This window comes from Lampetra planeri, chromosome 1 (genome assembly GCF_965212315.1).
Source record: "Lampetra planeri chromosome 1, kcLamPlan1.2.h2, whole genome shotgun sequence".
Taxonomy (NCBI): domain Eukaryota; kingdom Metazoa; phylum Chordata; class Hyperoartia; order Petromyzontiformes; family Petromyzontidae; genus Lampetra; species Lampetra planeri.
Genome location: NC_136107.1, coordinates 17,073,309 through 17,091,366, shown reverse-complemented (window position 1 = coordinate 17,091,366; position 18,058 = coordinate 17,073,309). Strand labels below are relative to the sequence as shown.

Genomic DNA, 18,058 nt, shown 5'->3' with positions numbered 1-18,058 from the left:
TCAGATTAGCACGGTTGGCTACGTACGGTGCGAAAAAAAGTTTAACATACAAACTTACTGCATAATATAAACCGGTAAGCTGATGATTTATTTTATGTTCTGACAATTCATTTTTACAGTAAATAGTACATGCCCCATATGGTATAAAATAATTGCAACCCATCTGAAGTCTTGTTTGCCATCAACATTATCATCAAGCTCACAATAAATTCAGGATCCAAGGGGATGAATATCATAAAAGAGAAGTTTAAGCTTTTATTAGTAACATGAAACGACACAAATAATCCTGACGTAGCAAAATAAACGTACAATCTTGATAAATGAAGTGGACAGCTCAGTGGAATTTGGGTCCGTGACTCGCGGCAGGTTTCCTAAAACTCTTGGGGTCATTGGAGCTCGCGATGTGAAATGTGGCTGTTACATCATAACGGATTGATAAAACGCAGGTCGGCTGAATCATTGCAGCCACCTCTGTAACAGCCAATCGCAGAATACAAAAGCTTCATCACACGCAACAATCAGATTCTTATGTGATTGGGAAGGTGTTCAGCCAAGTACATTCATACTCTTTTTTTTAATATAAGGCACCAAAAATAGTTTGTCAGTATTTGTCTGATTTTCAAATTGACATGTTTTTACAGAGCAATCACTTCATAAACCACGAATTTGTTATAAGGAATAAATTACTGTATTTGTATTCGAAGGCACAGAATATAAAAAAAATGAATGCTGTCTTTATGCATCAAATGCTCTAACATTGCACGAAATAAATGTACGAGTTCACTAAACATCAGCTCTCTTTGGGGAAAATATAAATGTGACTGTTAACAGTTTTTATTCAAGACGATACAAGTCATAGTAAAATTATAAAAAGCATTTTTTAAATATAAGTTATTCTGATTTTGGAGGAGTTATTTCAAAGAGGTATCGTTGTTTTTACTGATCATTTGAAATTTGCCTACTCTAAATTAAATAACACACCTGGCCTGCCCACCTCGACCCATGTGTTTCTATTGACAAAGAACCTGGTTTGAAAGTCTCTATTTCACTGAGATTATACCGGCATGTCAATAATGGCCTAAAAATGGAAACAGACCTCAGTCCAGCTTTATACATCGCAACTAATCAGCAGCAAGACATCATTTACACTCACCTGCACGCACACACACACACGCGCACACAATGAAGCCTTACCATCAGTGTTTAAATAAGTGTGATTACACAACACAGGATAAAAACATTGGTTTATATAGTGCATATGTAACTATATACAAAGTTGACCATCTATAAGCAATCTCTGGGAATAAAGTTTACACCATTCTATTTATGCACACGCACGCGCGCACACACACACACACAAGCTCCAGCACCCACACACGAAAACACAAAATACAAATGTATGCGCCATAAGCCAACGGATGTTAACATTTCACAGGACTACATCCAAGGTGGGAGGAGAGGCAGGGGATTAATACGAAACACCTCTACGATTAAAATAGAATACTCAAAAGTAGATTTATACATAAGTAGTAAATTGGATGCAGAATGTTCCATTTTACACGAAGGGGGTTTTGTAATGCTATAACGTCGACCCCCCACCCTGGGCAGCCTCAATAACATCCATTATTTCTATAACCTCACACGGTGCACATTCCTCCGCTTCACTTGTCGGAGCCAGTGTTAACGTCTCGGTGGGGATCGAGTGAGCACTGGCGTTGCGACTTTTCGCACTGCACTCCTCCACCGAATGCTCAATGCTAAGCGCTGTGTCGGGGTCTCAATTTGGACAAGCCCCCACCTCGTATAGAGGTGCCAAAAACCGTGGAATCTGAGGGCTGATTGTGCAGGCAAAGCCCTGTCTGTGTTGCATGCCTCAACTTTATGCCGGCTCCCAGATGTCTGGGAACACAATGGAGTGGAAAAAAACACAAAAGCATTGCATGCAAGGAGGAAAAGCTGCTGGTAAATTCCCGTCTGTCTATTAGGGTGTTTACATTTCCTTTGTCTTGGGCCTCCAAAGCCAAAAAATGTAAAATAAAAACCTAAAGCACTGCTGTCATTGCCTCAGAAACGCATACACCTGGAACACAGCTGGGACGCGAGAATCTACCAAACGATCCTGCAGTTTGAATTACAGACCAATAGTCACGGGGCCACCATCAGCACACCAGCTTCTTCTGCATCTCCGGGATGATGGCGTATGCCTCCTCGGCTTGAAAGCAGTTTGTGGCGGCCACAGCATCTGTCGCCTTTTTAGCAAACTCCACGTCCGCCTGCCGGCACTGGCCCAACGGGAACGGCGGCACGAGCACGCTGCACTCTCCAGCAGCTGACGGCGACGTCGGCCGTGGCAACAACGCCGGATCCCAGGATGCCGCAACGCAGGCCAATTCCCGCCCGTGTCCCCGCTGCTCCTGCGCTTGCTCAAGCTCCACCATTCGCCCGGCGCCATCCACCAGATTTTCCATCCAGCCGGGCAAGACCCCGTGTGCGCACGGCAGCTCCGAGTCGTCTTCCGCGTCAGACGCGGCCGTGTCGCACGCAGAGTCCTGCTCCTGCTCCGAGGGGGAGGCGCAGCACGGGACAACACCGGGGTCGCGGTGGTCGTTGTCGTGGTGGTGGGCGACGCGCACCTCGTGGGGCTCCGGTGTGCTGCCGCCGCTCACACCGCTGCCGATAGCCTCGTCGGCGTCAAAGCCGATGGCGCTGTCCTCCACCTCGTCGGCCTTGGGCTCAGCGAGGAGGTAGGACGAGTCGTCCTCGCGGGGCCGCGACGGGGTTCCGTCGAGGCAGGTCCCCACCGGCGCCGGCGCACTCAGCCACGGGTGTCTCAGGCAGTGATCCGCCGTGGCTCGTCGACTGTGAGCGCCAAAGTAAAAAATGTCAAGAGTGTCTCCAGCAGCGTAATTGTACTTTATGAATATAATTATTTACTGCCCTTTGCCAATGCACTATTGGTGAAGGGCCGCCCCCCCCCACGCTGTATCTGTGGTCGGGTTTATTTGAGCATATTTCACCAGGCCAGTCAGCCTGGTGAAAGAGGGGTGGGGGGCCAAGACCGGTTCTGCTGTCACTTGCCACGGATGTTCGCTGTGGCTGGGAATTTAACTCGGTTCACCGGGTTCTTCACGCCACCCCATAAACATATACCGCAGATTAAAAAATGCTATCTCATAATTCAAAATAACCATTAGGGTCGTCGTGGAGAATATAAATATAAAAATTGTTAAGCAGACAATGTCTTCTGCATATATATATATCTCTCCTGGTGAGACACTGCAATTGTACACTCCTCGAAGGCCCTGGGGCTGATGGCTCGTGTAATAAATACTATTATACTTTATGTTGAGAAACAGATATATGACGGAGACATTGTCTGCCTATCTATATTTTTTATCATCTAAATAAAAATGTATTTCAAATTGACTTCATGCTTATAACAAGCTTGAAGCAGTGCTCATCCCAATTTGGAGCCCAGAATTCGTGTTTGGAAACACTACATTCCAATTATGGGGGCCAGTCTAATCAGAAGCAACCACTTTTATATTCTCCCAAAGCGGTTCTTGTTTTGATAACCGTAGAGGGAAGACGGGCCGAGTCGACCACTGACCGGAATTTAATTGTGGGGAACAAGCGTCTGGCCTAAAATAGCATTTGGTGTAATAAATTAAAATCTGATAAATTAAACGCACACCGACGCATTCCTTTTCCTACCACCAGCTTTGCGGTGAAAGTGAGTGTTGCCACCTTGGGGCTAGGGGGGTGTTTCAGGTGACAGCTCCTCCCCAGTTCTCCCCCCCCCTCCACTGCCCCCCACCCCTCCGCCCCCCCCCCATCCCCCCATGATGCGTGCCACTCACTGGGGTGCCTTGACGAGCAGCTGCTGGATGAAGGCGACCGCCTGCACAGAGACGCCCTCAAACACCTCCGGCTCATAGCTCACGTTAAGCTGGGAGACGTTGAGGAAAGTCTCCTGCTTGTCCTCGCCCAGGAAGGGCGACTCCCCCGTCAGCATGACGTATGCCAGCACGCCGACACTCCTGTGAATGAGCGGACCACGCATGACGCGTGAATGTGCAGCCCTGCAATGGCCTGCTCACGCACGCTGCTGACAGAAGGGGACTCCACGAGAGGCAGCCTTGAGAGAGAGTCTCTCTATAGGGTGTGTTGCCGTACTCATCCACGCTGCACATGGAAATTCATAGCAGCAAAATAATGACAATAATCTAAACACATGTCAATTCTCAATGTGGAGGGAAAAACTGGAGGACCCGAAGACATGGCTCTTCGCAAGCACCTATTTCGATTGGTGCTTGCACACATTTCTAGGTGCTTGTGTCATGGCTATGTCATTCACCAGAAGTTTGAAATAAGCAGTTATGGAAATGTCAGTAATAAGCCAGCAGCACTGCTCACCACATATCCGTAGCCTTGCTGATGGGCTCGTAATTCAGCACTTCGGGAGCTGAAATACAGAGAGAAAGAGAATAAGTTAGCACCCATTCATCTCCAATCCTGTCATGAACATCTGGTCAGCTACCATGGAAAAGCCTCGCATCATGCATGCTGCACGCAAGCGGGGGAGATCCCACGTGCCCGTACCAACATATTCTGGAGTTCCCATGATCTCGCGCAGCTCCTCCGCGGAGTTCACGCGCCGCGACAGCCCGAAGTCCACGATCTTGATGTCGCCCAGTGGGGATGCGCTGGTCAGCAGGATATTCTGAGGCTGTCGCGACAGTGAGGGGCATTGGGCATAGATGTCGATCAGTGAGGCGTGGTGGGGAAATGCAGAGGTGAGTGCGAGTAAAATGTGCGACTGAATGGAAGGGAAGATAATCGTTACAATAATTACCAATGTATATCCCACTAACGAGCATGCTGCGGTGCTCGTCTCTATTAGTGGAAATTGAGTCGGCGGTAAAAAAAAATCGCCAATGGCGAATGCCAGCCACTCTACAGGAAAATCACGGTTGACTTGTCATTTTCTTGATAACTAGCCTTTTGCCCGTCCAAGGACGGGTGTATTGCATCCATTCGTGTGCAATTCGTAAGGCCGCGGTGACACAGACTCATTTCATTTAAAGGTTATAATCCCTTGTTCATCATGACGTCCTTTTTACTTCTATGTCTCAATAGCGTTACGGAGATCGCGTGACGCGAGGGTTCTGCCTTTGTAGTGAGGGTTGTAAGTTGACGCTGAGGAGGGGGGATGAGGCACCTCGCCCCCCCATGTGGAGTGACGTCACCTGCTAATTATTATTAATGGAGGGGGGTCCATGTGGAGGACGTAACCTGTTCATGATATTAATGAGGGGGGCTGGTCGACGTGGAGTGACGTCACGCGCGGGACACACAGACATTCTTGGCTAATTATAGTATAATAAATAGAGAGATTTGAACTCCTGCTCTTAAGATCATGAGCTGTGCGTTCGAGCCAGTCCTGCCCGGCTAGTTTTACAAATAACAAAATGTGTCATCACGTCTACTAATTTCCAACTATGTCCTCATGGTAGACGACGTGAATATGAGATGTTGAAATCTTTCATTATATATTCTTTGTATGCATACATTTCCAGCCCGGGTGAAATTTTCGAAATCGTTTGGAACCTCGACGCTGTCATTCCCCTACTGACAAGCGTCTCTTTGTGGACAAGGCGGGCCCGCGGCTGAGTAGGACGGGGGGCCGGACGGGGCTGGGGGGGCACCTTGAGATCGAGGTGTACAACGTCGTTGCGGTGCAGGAAGGCTACGCCCTCCAGGATCTGCCTCATGAGGCGCCGCACGTCGCCCTCCGTGAAGGCGTCCTCGCCCTCGGCCACGCACTGGTTGAAGATCTCGCCCCCAACCGCACTGGAACCGTGGCGGGCACAGCACGCACATGGAGGCTGTTTAAACATCACGCTCGGCACGGAGACCCTCGCCCCCAATGGACTACGAGGCGGTGTCTTAAATATGTAGGATTCTAATGAGCAGTTCACTCCTCGGATCAGATGTCTTATTGGGCTTTGCCGATTTCATGAATCTTACAGCGATATTACTTCTGCGAAATGTTTTCGTAGTTGTGCTGTACGGCCCCACCGACTGCCGTGGTTGTCATCAGTTTGTCCCTGCGGGTTCTTGGGCTCGATGGCCGACGTTTCGCTCCATGGGCTGGGAGCTTTTCCAGGAATTTGCATGAAATGTCAGACTTAGCTCTCAACAACACGTAGTAACAATCCAACAACAAATCTGAGCACTTTACAGACATATTTGCAAAATCAATAATATCGTAAAAGAGAGCAGGATATGCGTAGTGCTTTTTGTAAAAAAATATTCTCAGAGCTATGCGGGAATGTGCTGACATTTTGGCCAAATTTACCACGAACATAAAACGTCCCCATGGGTACACTTAAAGGTCCTCCGCTGAACAATGCAGCCTCATCTGCAGATGAACATTGTTTTGGTTTTGTGCATTCCATTATAAAAAAAAATGTACACCGCTTAGCGAGGATTTACTCTAGACCCTCAGTTCCAACAAGAACAATGCAGAACTTGTAAATAGAATGTGGGAAGAGGAAATATTTTTGAGCAGTTTTTTTTTATGTTGCTGCAAACGTTGAGGATATATTGTATGGTTTTCCTTGGCTAGGACCTGAAGTGCTGCTTTGTATTATGTTACCATGAGTTAAACTTCAAAAGTATGTCATAAATTTACAGCTATTCATTTAGAGCTTAGAGAGCACGAAAACATTTATCCTTTCACAAGAATGACACGTGGCTACCGCCAACAGTAAGACTGCCACATTTTTTGTAATTTTGCATTCTTATTAATAATTGGTATGAGCACTCCTTGGATGGGACAGGCACAATTCAAGAACTCTATTGTACAACATAAAATAATCATGGATTAAAAGTAACAAAGGAACACAAAACAAAACCAGCTGGATTACACAAAGGTCAGTCAAAATTCCTCACTGGCAATAGGAGGGTTGTACGCACTCGGTAAACAGGGAGACAGAGCCAAGACAATCGCACAAACACGGCACTGCGGGTGGGAGAGGGAAGCAAAACAAGTTGAGCTGGGGGCAGGTGGCCTCTGACTAGAAGAAAACAAAAATGAAAAACTGGAACAGAAAGCAGACAGAAGTCTGCCGCCAGCTTTTCTCTCGCACTCAATGGATTTTTTCCTGCCATTGTCGCCGTCGTGGTCCAGACGCCGCTTGTGAGCCCAGCCCTACCTGTGGCCCTACTCACTGTTTGTGTCCCGTTGTCAAGTCTCTGGAAAAATGTTTGCAAAGGCACAAGATGTTTTTTTTTTAAATGACTCTTCTTAAAATTCCCCTCAACCATCTTCTCAGCATAGTGGTCATGAGGCTTTTGGGAGAACGCCTTTGAGCCACTCAAGGCACCCAAGCCCTGATCATCTCAGCAGTGACCGCTTGAGCATGCTGGAAATTATATTTGCATTACAAAATTCTGAACGCCATTGTCACAGCCTTATTATTTAAATAATTATTCAATTTATTTAAACAAAAAAATAGTTTTTTTGTCATTGTATGAAAAGTTAAACATTCAGATGTTATACTGAGCACTGCTTTGGGTCTTTGACTCGTACTGCTCAGTCTGACATTGCCATTTTCAGATAAACCTAAGAAACTCAAGATATATAGACCTTGACTGAAGTTAATTAAAAATTATTACTAAATTTATGGACTATATCACCCCCTTGGCATGCAGCTCAGTTTGATGAACTTGGAAACTCTTGAGCAAATTGAATTAATCAGAAATAGTAAGAAACACATACGGAGAACATTCATGCATCTCCGATGAGCATGGTTGGCTACATACAGTGCGAAAGAAGTTCAACGTACATATATAAATGCACAGGGCACGCAATATACACTTGCCTATGACCAGAATTCCTGCCATTGCGTGATTCGGCGCTGAGGATTATCACTCCTGCCCGTGTTTATTTGAATGACCCGACGGGGCATCAGGAACGAAAATCTACGCGAATACTGAAATGCATCCTACGGGCAACCTGGAGCATGAAGGGTATTGCTCTTCATTCACATTCACGTAGTACAGCAGGGCATGCGCCTCACAGTGCATTCTCTAAATAGATGGGCACACGCGGTGGCCAGGGTCGCTCCAGAGGACAGAGTGCCGAGCCACCACCGCTGACATTGTGGGTTCAAATCTGATTAAACAGAGCTTTAAATGTGGCCAGTTTGATCGTCTCAGCCACGTGACCAATGACTGCACAAATGTCAAGAATATTAATTGTAGTTTTGCATTCTCTTTGGCAAAATGTCAGCTCTGCCATGCAACAAACACATCTCAAAGCACACCCTGTGTTTTGTGGGTGTGTGGAGTATGTAAATGGTAAAAAGGACAATTGAAGGATCGTTCCATACACCGTTCTTTGACAAATGGGGCACCGCTGCTCTGAGATTTCCACATGGATTCTTCATCCCGTGCCATGATTCTGACAACAAAATTGAGATCAATTGAGAAAGACCCCAAAAAAGTGATACATTAAAGTATATAGACATAGCAAAATAGTATGTGCACTCTAAATGTGTGCAGTCATTAAGTTGTGTGGCACACATCCTTGTGTGCACGTGCAGTAAATAAAAATATTGATTATTTGATTATCATAAATACATTATTTTCTTAATGTCAAATAGCATGTAAATTATTCTAAAAAGAGGAAAAGCATGTGCAAGTATTTTAATTTAATAATCTTGCAAAAATAACATAATATATTGCAATGTATGCATGTTATACACAAATATACACTGTATATAGTGTATTAGAAATATGTACTGTAAAATGGCCAGGTGCCTCAATTGGAAGGCTGTGAATTTAAACCCTAATTGTGATGGACTCGGCTCATCATCCCTTTGGGGTTGACAATATGAGTACTACTTTATGGGAAATGTAACAGTGCTTATCCTTTGTAGCGTATCCCCCTTGCCATGGGAACATTGAATTTACACCACTGGCTCATGGCTGAAATGGAAGATGAGCAGCACCTCAATGCCCATTTTAGCACCAAATCACTTTCCACTTGACTGTATAAAATAGCATTCTTCCTGAAGGCAGCCAGTTAGTTATCTTTGTGCGTCGTGCCCACCCACGCACAGTGCGTGTGTACGCGTTACTCTTAAGATCCAATAAAATTACGGATAGGTGCACAAATAAAACGTTTATCCACGTCTGTCCGCTGCTAAGTTAATAATAATATTCATAATAAAGACGAGTAAGATAACAACACAGGCCAGCGTTATGAGGAAAAACGAGAGGTCGTCCTGCAGCCGTGGAAGCCTTCCTGGAGCAGGGCCACCGCCGGGGTCTGCTGCTGTTAGCGATCGCTTTACGAGCCTCGCCTCACGAGCGAGAGAGAAGGTGACCCCGCCAACGCAGACAGCGTCGGCTCCCGCCGACACCCATTGTTACGATTGGCAGAGACATAGGCGAAGCTGCGTGCTTTCGAATGCGAGCGTTTTGGGACTTTGGCCAGCAAATGTTTGGTGATGATGGACGAGTGCGGAATAATGACCAAAATTATCCGTTTAATCCAATAGATTCCAGCGGGGACTAGTGCTTTTAGAGAGCACCTTTTGAGGTCAGCAGACCCCATATAAGGCATTTTAGTGACCAGTAACATGCATGCCCCTAACCACCTTTATTGCTGATTGTGACACTCTGCACCCAGATATTAATTTTATTCCAACGCAAGATCTTCGGTAGTCCGAGTGTTGGTTATCGTGTGTGCCAAGGTCGCACCTCCGTTCAATTGGTGACCCGGGGGGCCCTTTTCCCATGTTGCCCCCAAGATGTGGAATTCACTTCCATCGAATATTCGATCTGCTGAGTCCCTCGGATTATTTAAATCTCGCCTTAAGACATTTTTTTTCTTAAAGGCCCTTTCTCTTGATAAATTTGGTATTTGTATCTGTGGTTAAATCATGAGCCTGCGTGCTTTTATTAGGTTTTAGAATTGCGCGAGTTATTTATTTACTTGCTTTTAGCTCTCTGCAGCGCCTTGCGACCTCTGGGTGAAAGGTGCTTTATAAGTGTAAATTATCAGATACTATTTGTTACGGATATGAATGGCCAAAATGTTGGTTGCAAGGATCGTAGCTCAGTGTATTTTGCTAATCATCGTTCCACCAGAAGGTAGTAGTAATGAAAAAACAGCACTAACAACAGCACCAACTGACATTCGAAGCTCCTGTGTGTTTGTTGCTGCGTTTTATATTACTTCAAAATTTTCCACATGAGCTGAGTGAAGGTTCCGCACAGGTACACTATAATAACTCCCTTTTCCCAGAAGATGGATGAGGACATAAAAATATATACCACATTTACAGCCATCAATCCCTCAGAGGCCACAATATCTCGAATGATTCATGCCCAGTGAGATTTAATGTGCCCATGAGCCAATATAATGAGTTTTCTCAGTTGCCATTGAATTATGGTAAAATTGGAGGAAATGGCTTTTTTGCGACTTTATGCCGTGGCAGTACATATATATAATGTGCGCTCGTTTAATTTTAAAACATTTTTGAAGTAGGCGGCAGACCCAAAGCCAAGGAAACAGAAGTGCGCACGCCACTTTTCAGCACGTGGCTTTGATAAATCATAAAAGGACAACGAAAAAATCCTTCCACGTCTTAAGACCATTTCAGCCATGAGCCTGCCAACTGCACTTGCCATCTGTGTGCCACTATTTTACCCGCTCAATACAATATTCTTAAGGAGCCGAGCATATGGTGTAATCCAACTCGGCCTTTGCGAGCGGTCTGGAAGACGCCAATTAAATGCCTACAAAATTCACCCAGATTTCATTACGGAACACATTTCATTTTATTTCCTATGAAACTTAGACTGTTAAGTAGTTCAGAAAAAGTGGTTGGAACCACACACCAAATATGCCTGTGCCGCATGCAGTGAGCCTGCGGAAAGCCTGTAAAATACCAAAGAATACTGACTTAAAGCTTTCGTGACTGCAGGAATTCATACTCTTTAGGACTTTTGGTAAAGTCACGTAGATAGAAAAATAATACAAGTTGAAGGTACCCCAATGGGTTCTCCCTTATCTCCAGTGGTAGCCAATGTTTTCATGGGAAAATTTGAGACAAATGCCATTCAGACATCCATCATACGTCCTTCCTTATGGAAGAGATACGTAGATGACACGTTCGTCATCTGGCCACATGGCCTGCCAGCTCTGAACCAATTCTTCAACCACATCAATTCCATACACCCAGCCATCAAATTCACCATGGAGGTGGAAAAGCATGGCAAGTTACCATTCTTGGATGTTTTAATCTAAGAAAGACCAGATGGCTCATTGGGACACTGTTTACAGGAAAGCCACCCACGTGGATGCCTATATAAAACACTAGCGGAAGTACCCGGCTTTGCCCGGGTGAAAAATATATTTCTTAAAAACCTTACATATGTATACACAGATACTAAGGTATTGCCAAAGCCCGGTGGGCTGTTTGTACATTTCTCCACCAACAAATATATAAGAGGCTTTCACAAGTCCAAAAAGTTGTAGAAAGTGTGAGGTAAATAGTTGATGTCAAAAGGTTTCCGAAAATTGCGGTCTCCCCCCCCCCTCAAAAAATATCTTTACCCCTCGTAGGTATATATACTAACAACACCTTACAGACAACAGAGGAAGTGGTATCTATTGACTCTGTAGTAGTATCTACTGACTGTACAGTAGTATCAACTGAGCCAGTAGTAGCTACTGACTGTGTAGTAGTATTTAGTGACTGTAATAACTACTGACCATAGTAGTATTTACTGGGCCTACAGTAGTATCTACCGACTATATACTCGTAACGACTAACTGTATAGTATCTGCTGACTCTATAGTTGTATCCACTGACTATAGTAGTAACTACAAAATCTATAGCAGTATCTACTCACTCTATAATAGTATCTACTGACTCTAGTAGCTACTCACCGTGGTAGTATGTACTGACTGTATAGTAGTATATACTGACTGTAGCAGTATTGACTGACTGTAGCGGTATATACTGACTGTTTTAGTATTTACTATAGCGGTATCTACCAACTCGATAGCAGTATCTACTATCGCTACAGCAGTGTATACCGACTGAGGTCGTACCTGCTATCACTACAGCAGTGCATACTGCTGTGTTGGTACCTGTTATGATGACAGCAGTGCATATTGTTGTGGAACCTGCTATCATTACAGCAGTGCATACTGCTGTGGTGGTATCTGCTATGATGAGAGGAGTACATATTGTGGTGGTGGTACCTGGTATGATAACAGCAGTGCATATTGACTGTACTCATCATTCACCCTCACCATTCACCACTCACAACTCACCCTTACCACTCATCCTCACCACTCACCACTCCCACTCACTATTCACCATTCACCCTCACAACTCACCACTCACCAACCTCCCTCACCAATCTCCCTCACCACTCACCCTCACCACTCACCCTCACCACTCACCCTCACCACTCACCCTCACCACTCACCCTCACCACTCACCCTCACCAATCACCACTTACCCTCACCACTCACTCTCACCACTAACCCTCACCACTAACCCTCACCACTCTCACTCACCACTCTCCCTCACCACTCGCCTCTCACTCTCACCATTCACCCTCACCATTCAGCCTCACCACTCACCCTCACCACTCACCCTCACCACTCACCGTCACAACCACCACTCACCCTCACCACTCAACTTCACCCTCACTACTCACCATTCATCCTCACCAATCACCACTGACCAATCACCACTCACCACTCTCCACTAACCCTCACCACTCAACCTCACCACTCACCCTCAAAACTAACGAATCTCTCACCACTCACCCTCACCACTCAGCACTCACCCTCACCACTTACCCTCACCCCTCACCGCTCACCACTCACCCATCACCACTCACAACCGCCACTCACCCTCACCACTCATCCTCACCACTCACCCTCACAACAACCACTCACCCTCACCACTCACCCTGACCACTCACCACTCATCCTCACCAATCACACCCTCACCAATCACCACTCACCCGCACTGCTCACCCTGTGATGCCACAGCGACGGGGCCGCTCTGCCGAGCCAGGGAGCCGCCCGGCTTCCACCACCGCACTGCCCCCCATCACCCCCCCCACATAAGCACGCACCCGCACCCACGTAGGGCCTCGTGGTCGGGTCACCTACCCTGAGTTTTCACCCGAGGGCCCCCTCGGGGGGTTACCCCACGGTTTCTCAGGGCCAGGGAATTGGACAGGACCCTTCCCAGGCCAAGTAACACTGCGGCGCCGTGGGCGGATTTGAGATCGCACGACCACGGCGAGCTCAGAGAGCCCCGCAGTTAGAAACGCATACAAACACAAACACGGGTCAGCAGGGCAGATAGCTGGGATCAGGACCCGGGGCGACTGATTGGTCGAAAGGTCAAAGGCCGGCGGGATCGCAAAAGAGCGGGAAATCCTAGGCTCAGGATTGGTCGAGAGACCAAGGCGGTCGGGACGGGGGCGCCTAGCCTTTGATGTGAATAGTTTAAAAGAAAACGCAGGGGCAGTAGGGAACTCTCTTCTTCTGGAGTTCTGACACGGAGTCAGCGACGAGGGAGTCATCGGGCGAGCCGCTAGATTGTCTGCAGGACGATCTGAGCGCCGCAAGGTCACCAAGAACAACAGACGGTATCGTATTACACGCCTTGCAACACCTCAGAGCGGAGAGTAGGATCCGTAGGAGAGGGTTAGTTCGGGGTAAGGACGAGTAGGAAAGCGGTTTAACAGAGAGCGCAGCATAGAATAGGGCTGCACGCCACCAGAGAGTGGGTTAGAAGCGCCTTGCTGGCCCGCACACACACACGGGTGGCTCGGTGGGTTAACAAGGGCTAATAAAATCTCGAGCGTAGTAACAAAACCGTGTTGTTGGGTGTTTTTGAACGTGGTATTAGCGTGCACTGCATTCGCGGGTGTGTGGTCGTTGTATGCGTAAAGGCCGTGGTCTCCGTACGATTGTGCGGGTACGGAGGTGTGTGTGTTAACGCCCGGGGAGAGCACTTTTGTGTGTTGGCGTGCCTACGCAGCCGTGTGAGAGGAGAATCGTCCTTGTACGATACTTGTGTTGACGTGCACGCGCGAGTGCGGGAGGGGACGAGTCGTCGTGTCGGCGTGCGCCCCGCTCGCGTGTGCGAAACCACGGTGCGCAGTGAAGCTGTTAGCTTTGTGCGAGCTTGCGTGTGCTCGTTACTTGCGTAAAGTGCGGCGCGGTGGTGGGCCCCTGACCCCCAACCCCGCGGCTCGAGCACGTAATCGGCTGCGCATTGTTGTACGGTTTGTCTCGCGCGCACGGCGGCGGCGGCTTGAGTCGTTGTGTCGGCGTGTGCCCCGCTTGCGTGTGCTCGTTACTTGCGTAAAGTGCGGCGCGGTGGTGGGCCCCTGACCCCCAACCCCGCGGCTCGAGCGCGTAATCGGCTGCGCATTGTTGTACGGTTTGTCTCGCGCGCACGGCGACGGCGGCTTGAGTCGTTGTGTCGGCGTGTGCCCCGCTTGCGTGTGCTCGTTACTTGCGTAAAGTGAGGCGCGGTGGTGGGCCCCTGACCCCCAACCCCGCGGCTCGAGCGCGTAATCGGCTGCGCATTGTTGTACGGTTTGTCTCACGCGCACGGCGGCGGCAACTTGAGTCGTTGTGTCGGCGTGTGCCCCGCTTACGTGTGCTCGTTACTTGCGTAAGCTCTCGGCGTGCGTAATCGGCGTACCCCAGGTGCGCGATCGTAACGTGAGCGGCCAGCGCGGCGCAGAGCGGCGCAAGAGTTGGTATCGCGTGTGGAGCTGTGTGTGGGTGTGCGCGTACGTAATTAACCATGCCTGCTACACGGACCCGCGGTGGAGGGGAATCCTCGGGCGACGGCTCCCACACCATGGGTGAGGAACCTAGCAGCGGTTCGCTTAGCAGCGGGGGGGCGATTGATGATGTTAGCCCGGCCGTTGGCATTACCGAGGGAGGGATCTCGGGGGCTAGCGACCCCCACAACCCTCACCACTCACGCTCACCCTCACCACTCACCCCTCACTAATCACCACTCATAACCGCCACTCACCCTCACCACTCACCACTCACCCTCAACACTCACCCTCACCACTCACCGTCACCACTCACCCTCACTACTCACCACTCATCCTCACCAATCACACCCTCAACAATCACCACTCACCCTCACAACTCACCCTCACCACTCACTCTCACCACTCACCACTCACCCTCACAACAACCACTCACCCTCACCGCTCAGCACTCACCCTCACTACTCACCCTCACCACTCACCACTAATCCTCACCAATCACACCCTCACCAATCACCACTCACCCTCACCACTTGCCACTCTCCCTCACCACTCACCCTCACCACTCTCCCTCACCACTCTCCCTCACCACTCTCCCTCACCACTCTCCCTCACCACTCACCAGTCACGCTCACCACTCACCCTCACTACTCACCACTCACCCTCAACACTCACCCTCACCTCTCACCACTCACCCTCACCACTCACCCTCACCACTCACCCTGACCACTCACCACTCATCCTCACCAATCACACCCTCAACAATCACCACTCACCCTCACCACTTACGCTCAACACTCACCCTCACCACTAACCCTCACCACTTACCCTCACCACTCACTAATCACCTCTCACAACCGTCACTCACCCTCACCACTCACTCTTACCACTCACCCTCATCACTCACCCTCACCACTCACCCTAACAACAACCACTCACCCTCACTACTCACCCTCACCACTCATCCTCACCAATCGCACCCTCACCAATCACCACTCACCCTCACTGCTCAGCCTCACCGCTCACCACTCAACCTCACCCTCACCACTCACGCTCACCCTCACCACTCACCTCTCACTAATCACCACTCACAACTGCCACTCACCCTCCCCACTCACCCTCACCACTCACCCTCACCAATCACCACTCACCCTCACCCTCACCATTCACCCTCACCATTCACCCTCACCACTCACCCTCACCATTCACCCTCACCACTTTCCCTCACCACTCACCCTCACCACTCACCCTCACCACTCACCAGTCACACTCACCACTCACCCTCACTACTCACCACTCACCCTCACTACTCACCACTCACCCTCAACACTCACCCTCACCGCTCACCACTCACCCTCAACACTCACCCTCACCGCTCACCACTCACCCTGACCACTCACCACTCATCCTCACCAATCACACCCTCACCAATCACCACTCACCCTCACTGCTCACCACTCAACCTCACCACTCACGCTCACCCTCACCACTCACCCCTCAATAATCACCACTAACAACCGCCACTCACCCTCCCCACTCACCCTCACCACTCACCCTCACCAATCACCACTCACCCTCACCACTCACCCTCACCACTCTCCCTCACCACTCTCCCTCACCACTCTCCCTCACCACTCTCCCTCACCACTCTCCCTCACCACTCTCCCTCACCACTCTCCCTCACCACTCTCCCTCACCAGTCACGCTCACAACTCACCACTCACGCTCACCACTCACCCTCACTACTCACCCTAACCACTCACCACTCACCCTCAACACTCACCCTCACCGCTCACCACTCACCCTCAACACTCACCCTGACCACTCACCACTCATCCTCACCAATCACACCCTCACCAATCACCACTCACCCTCACTGCTCACCCTCACTGCTCACCCTCACCACTCACCCTAACCACTCACGCTCACCCTCACCACTCACCCCTCACTAATCACCACTCACAACCGCCACTCACCCTCACCACTCACCCTCACCACTCACCCTCACTACTCACCACTCATCCTCACCAATCACACCCTCAACAATCACCACTCACCCTCACCACTCACGCTCAACACCCACCCTCACCACTCATGCTCACCACTAACCCTCACCACTCACCCCTCACTAATCACCACTAACAACCGCCACTCACCCTCCCCACTCACCCTCACCACTCAACCTCACCCTCACCACTCACCCACACCACCACCACTCTCCCACACCACCACCACTCTCCCACACCACCACCACTCTCCCACACCACCACCACTCTCCCACACCACCACCACTCTCCCACACCACCACCACTCTCCCACACCACCACCACTCTCCCACACCACCACCACTCTCCCACACCACCACCACTCTCCCACACCACCACCACTCTCCCACACCACCACCACTCTCCCACATCACCACCACTCTCCCACACCACCACCACTCTCCCACACCACCACCACTCTCCCACACCACCACCACTCTCCCACACCACCACCACTCTCCCCCTCACCACTCTCCCCCTCACCACATGTTAAGGGCGATCCTAAAGGAATCTACAACCTTCGATGATTCCTTTGCGCGATTCAAAGAATCGATTCCTGGCGCATAGGAGGTTTCCATTTTTAATTACAGAGTTTTATTTTCATTCTTATGTTATGTTTTAAAGTTTTCAGGAGTTTTTAATTATATTTTAGTCCCGGTCAACGCCGGATATTTCCCATTCGTAGCAGTTTATATCAACTCTATAACCAACTAATATTAAACGGAAATAAGGCGATTCTAATAAATCTACAACCTTCGATTCCTTTTCGCGATTCAGAGAATCGATTCTTGGCGCGGTCGGGTTTAGAGTCTTAATTACACAGTTGTATTTTCATTGGGATGTTATGTTTTAAAGTTTTCAGAAGATTTTAAATGTATTTTTCCCCCGGGCAATGCTGGGTATATCGAGTTTATACCACAAAGTCGACGCCTGACAGAGTTGCGTGTCGAGGCCTAGTACCGTGCAGAGCCTCCGGCCTCGCCTAGATTGCCCACCCGGCTGAGGCTGGGTGCTGGGGCCGTTAACCCCCCCCCCCCCCCCCTGCGCTACAATAATACTGTCTAATCGCTATAATTTTATTATCTACCGACCCTATAATAGTAATTGCACACATTGGGGTGGGGGGGGGAGTGAAGAGGACGTGAAACTTTGATGAATTT

General features: G+C 48.9%; 1 protein-coding gene across 2 annotated transcripts in view; it reads right to left on the bottom strand.

Moving 5' to 3' along the window:
• Positions 1 to 230: 230 nt before the first annotated feature.
• The window catches only part of LOC144719242 (serine/threonine-protein kinase 17B-like), a 31,779-nt gene continuing 13,951 nt past the window's right edge, over positions 231 to 18,058 (bottom strand). For both annotated transcript variants that reach the window (XM_078595108.1, XM_078595109.1), the window contains 5 exons: positions 5,709 to 5,853; positions 4,603 to 4,729; positions 4,417 to 4,465; positions 3,861 to 4,040; positions 231 to 2,859 (listed from right to left, as the gene is read on the bottom strand). In XM_078595108.1, the coding sequence (XP_078451234.1) occupies positions 2,160 to 2,859; positions 3,861 to 4,040; positions 4,417 to 4,465; positions 4,603 to 4,729; positions 5,709 to 5,853 (1,201 nt within the window). In that variant the 3' untranslated portion in view covers positions 231 to 2,159. The remainder of the gene's footprint in view (positions 2,860 to 3,860; positions 4,041 to 4,416; positions 4,466 to 4,602; positions 4,730 to 5,708; positions 5,854 to 18,058) is intronic.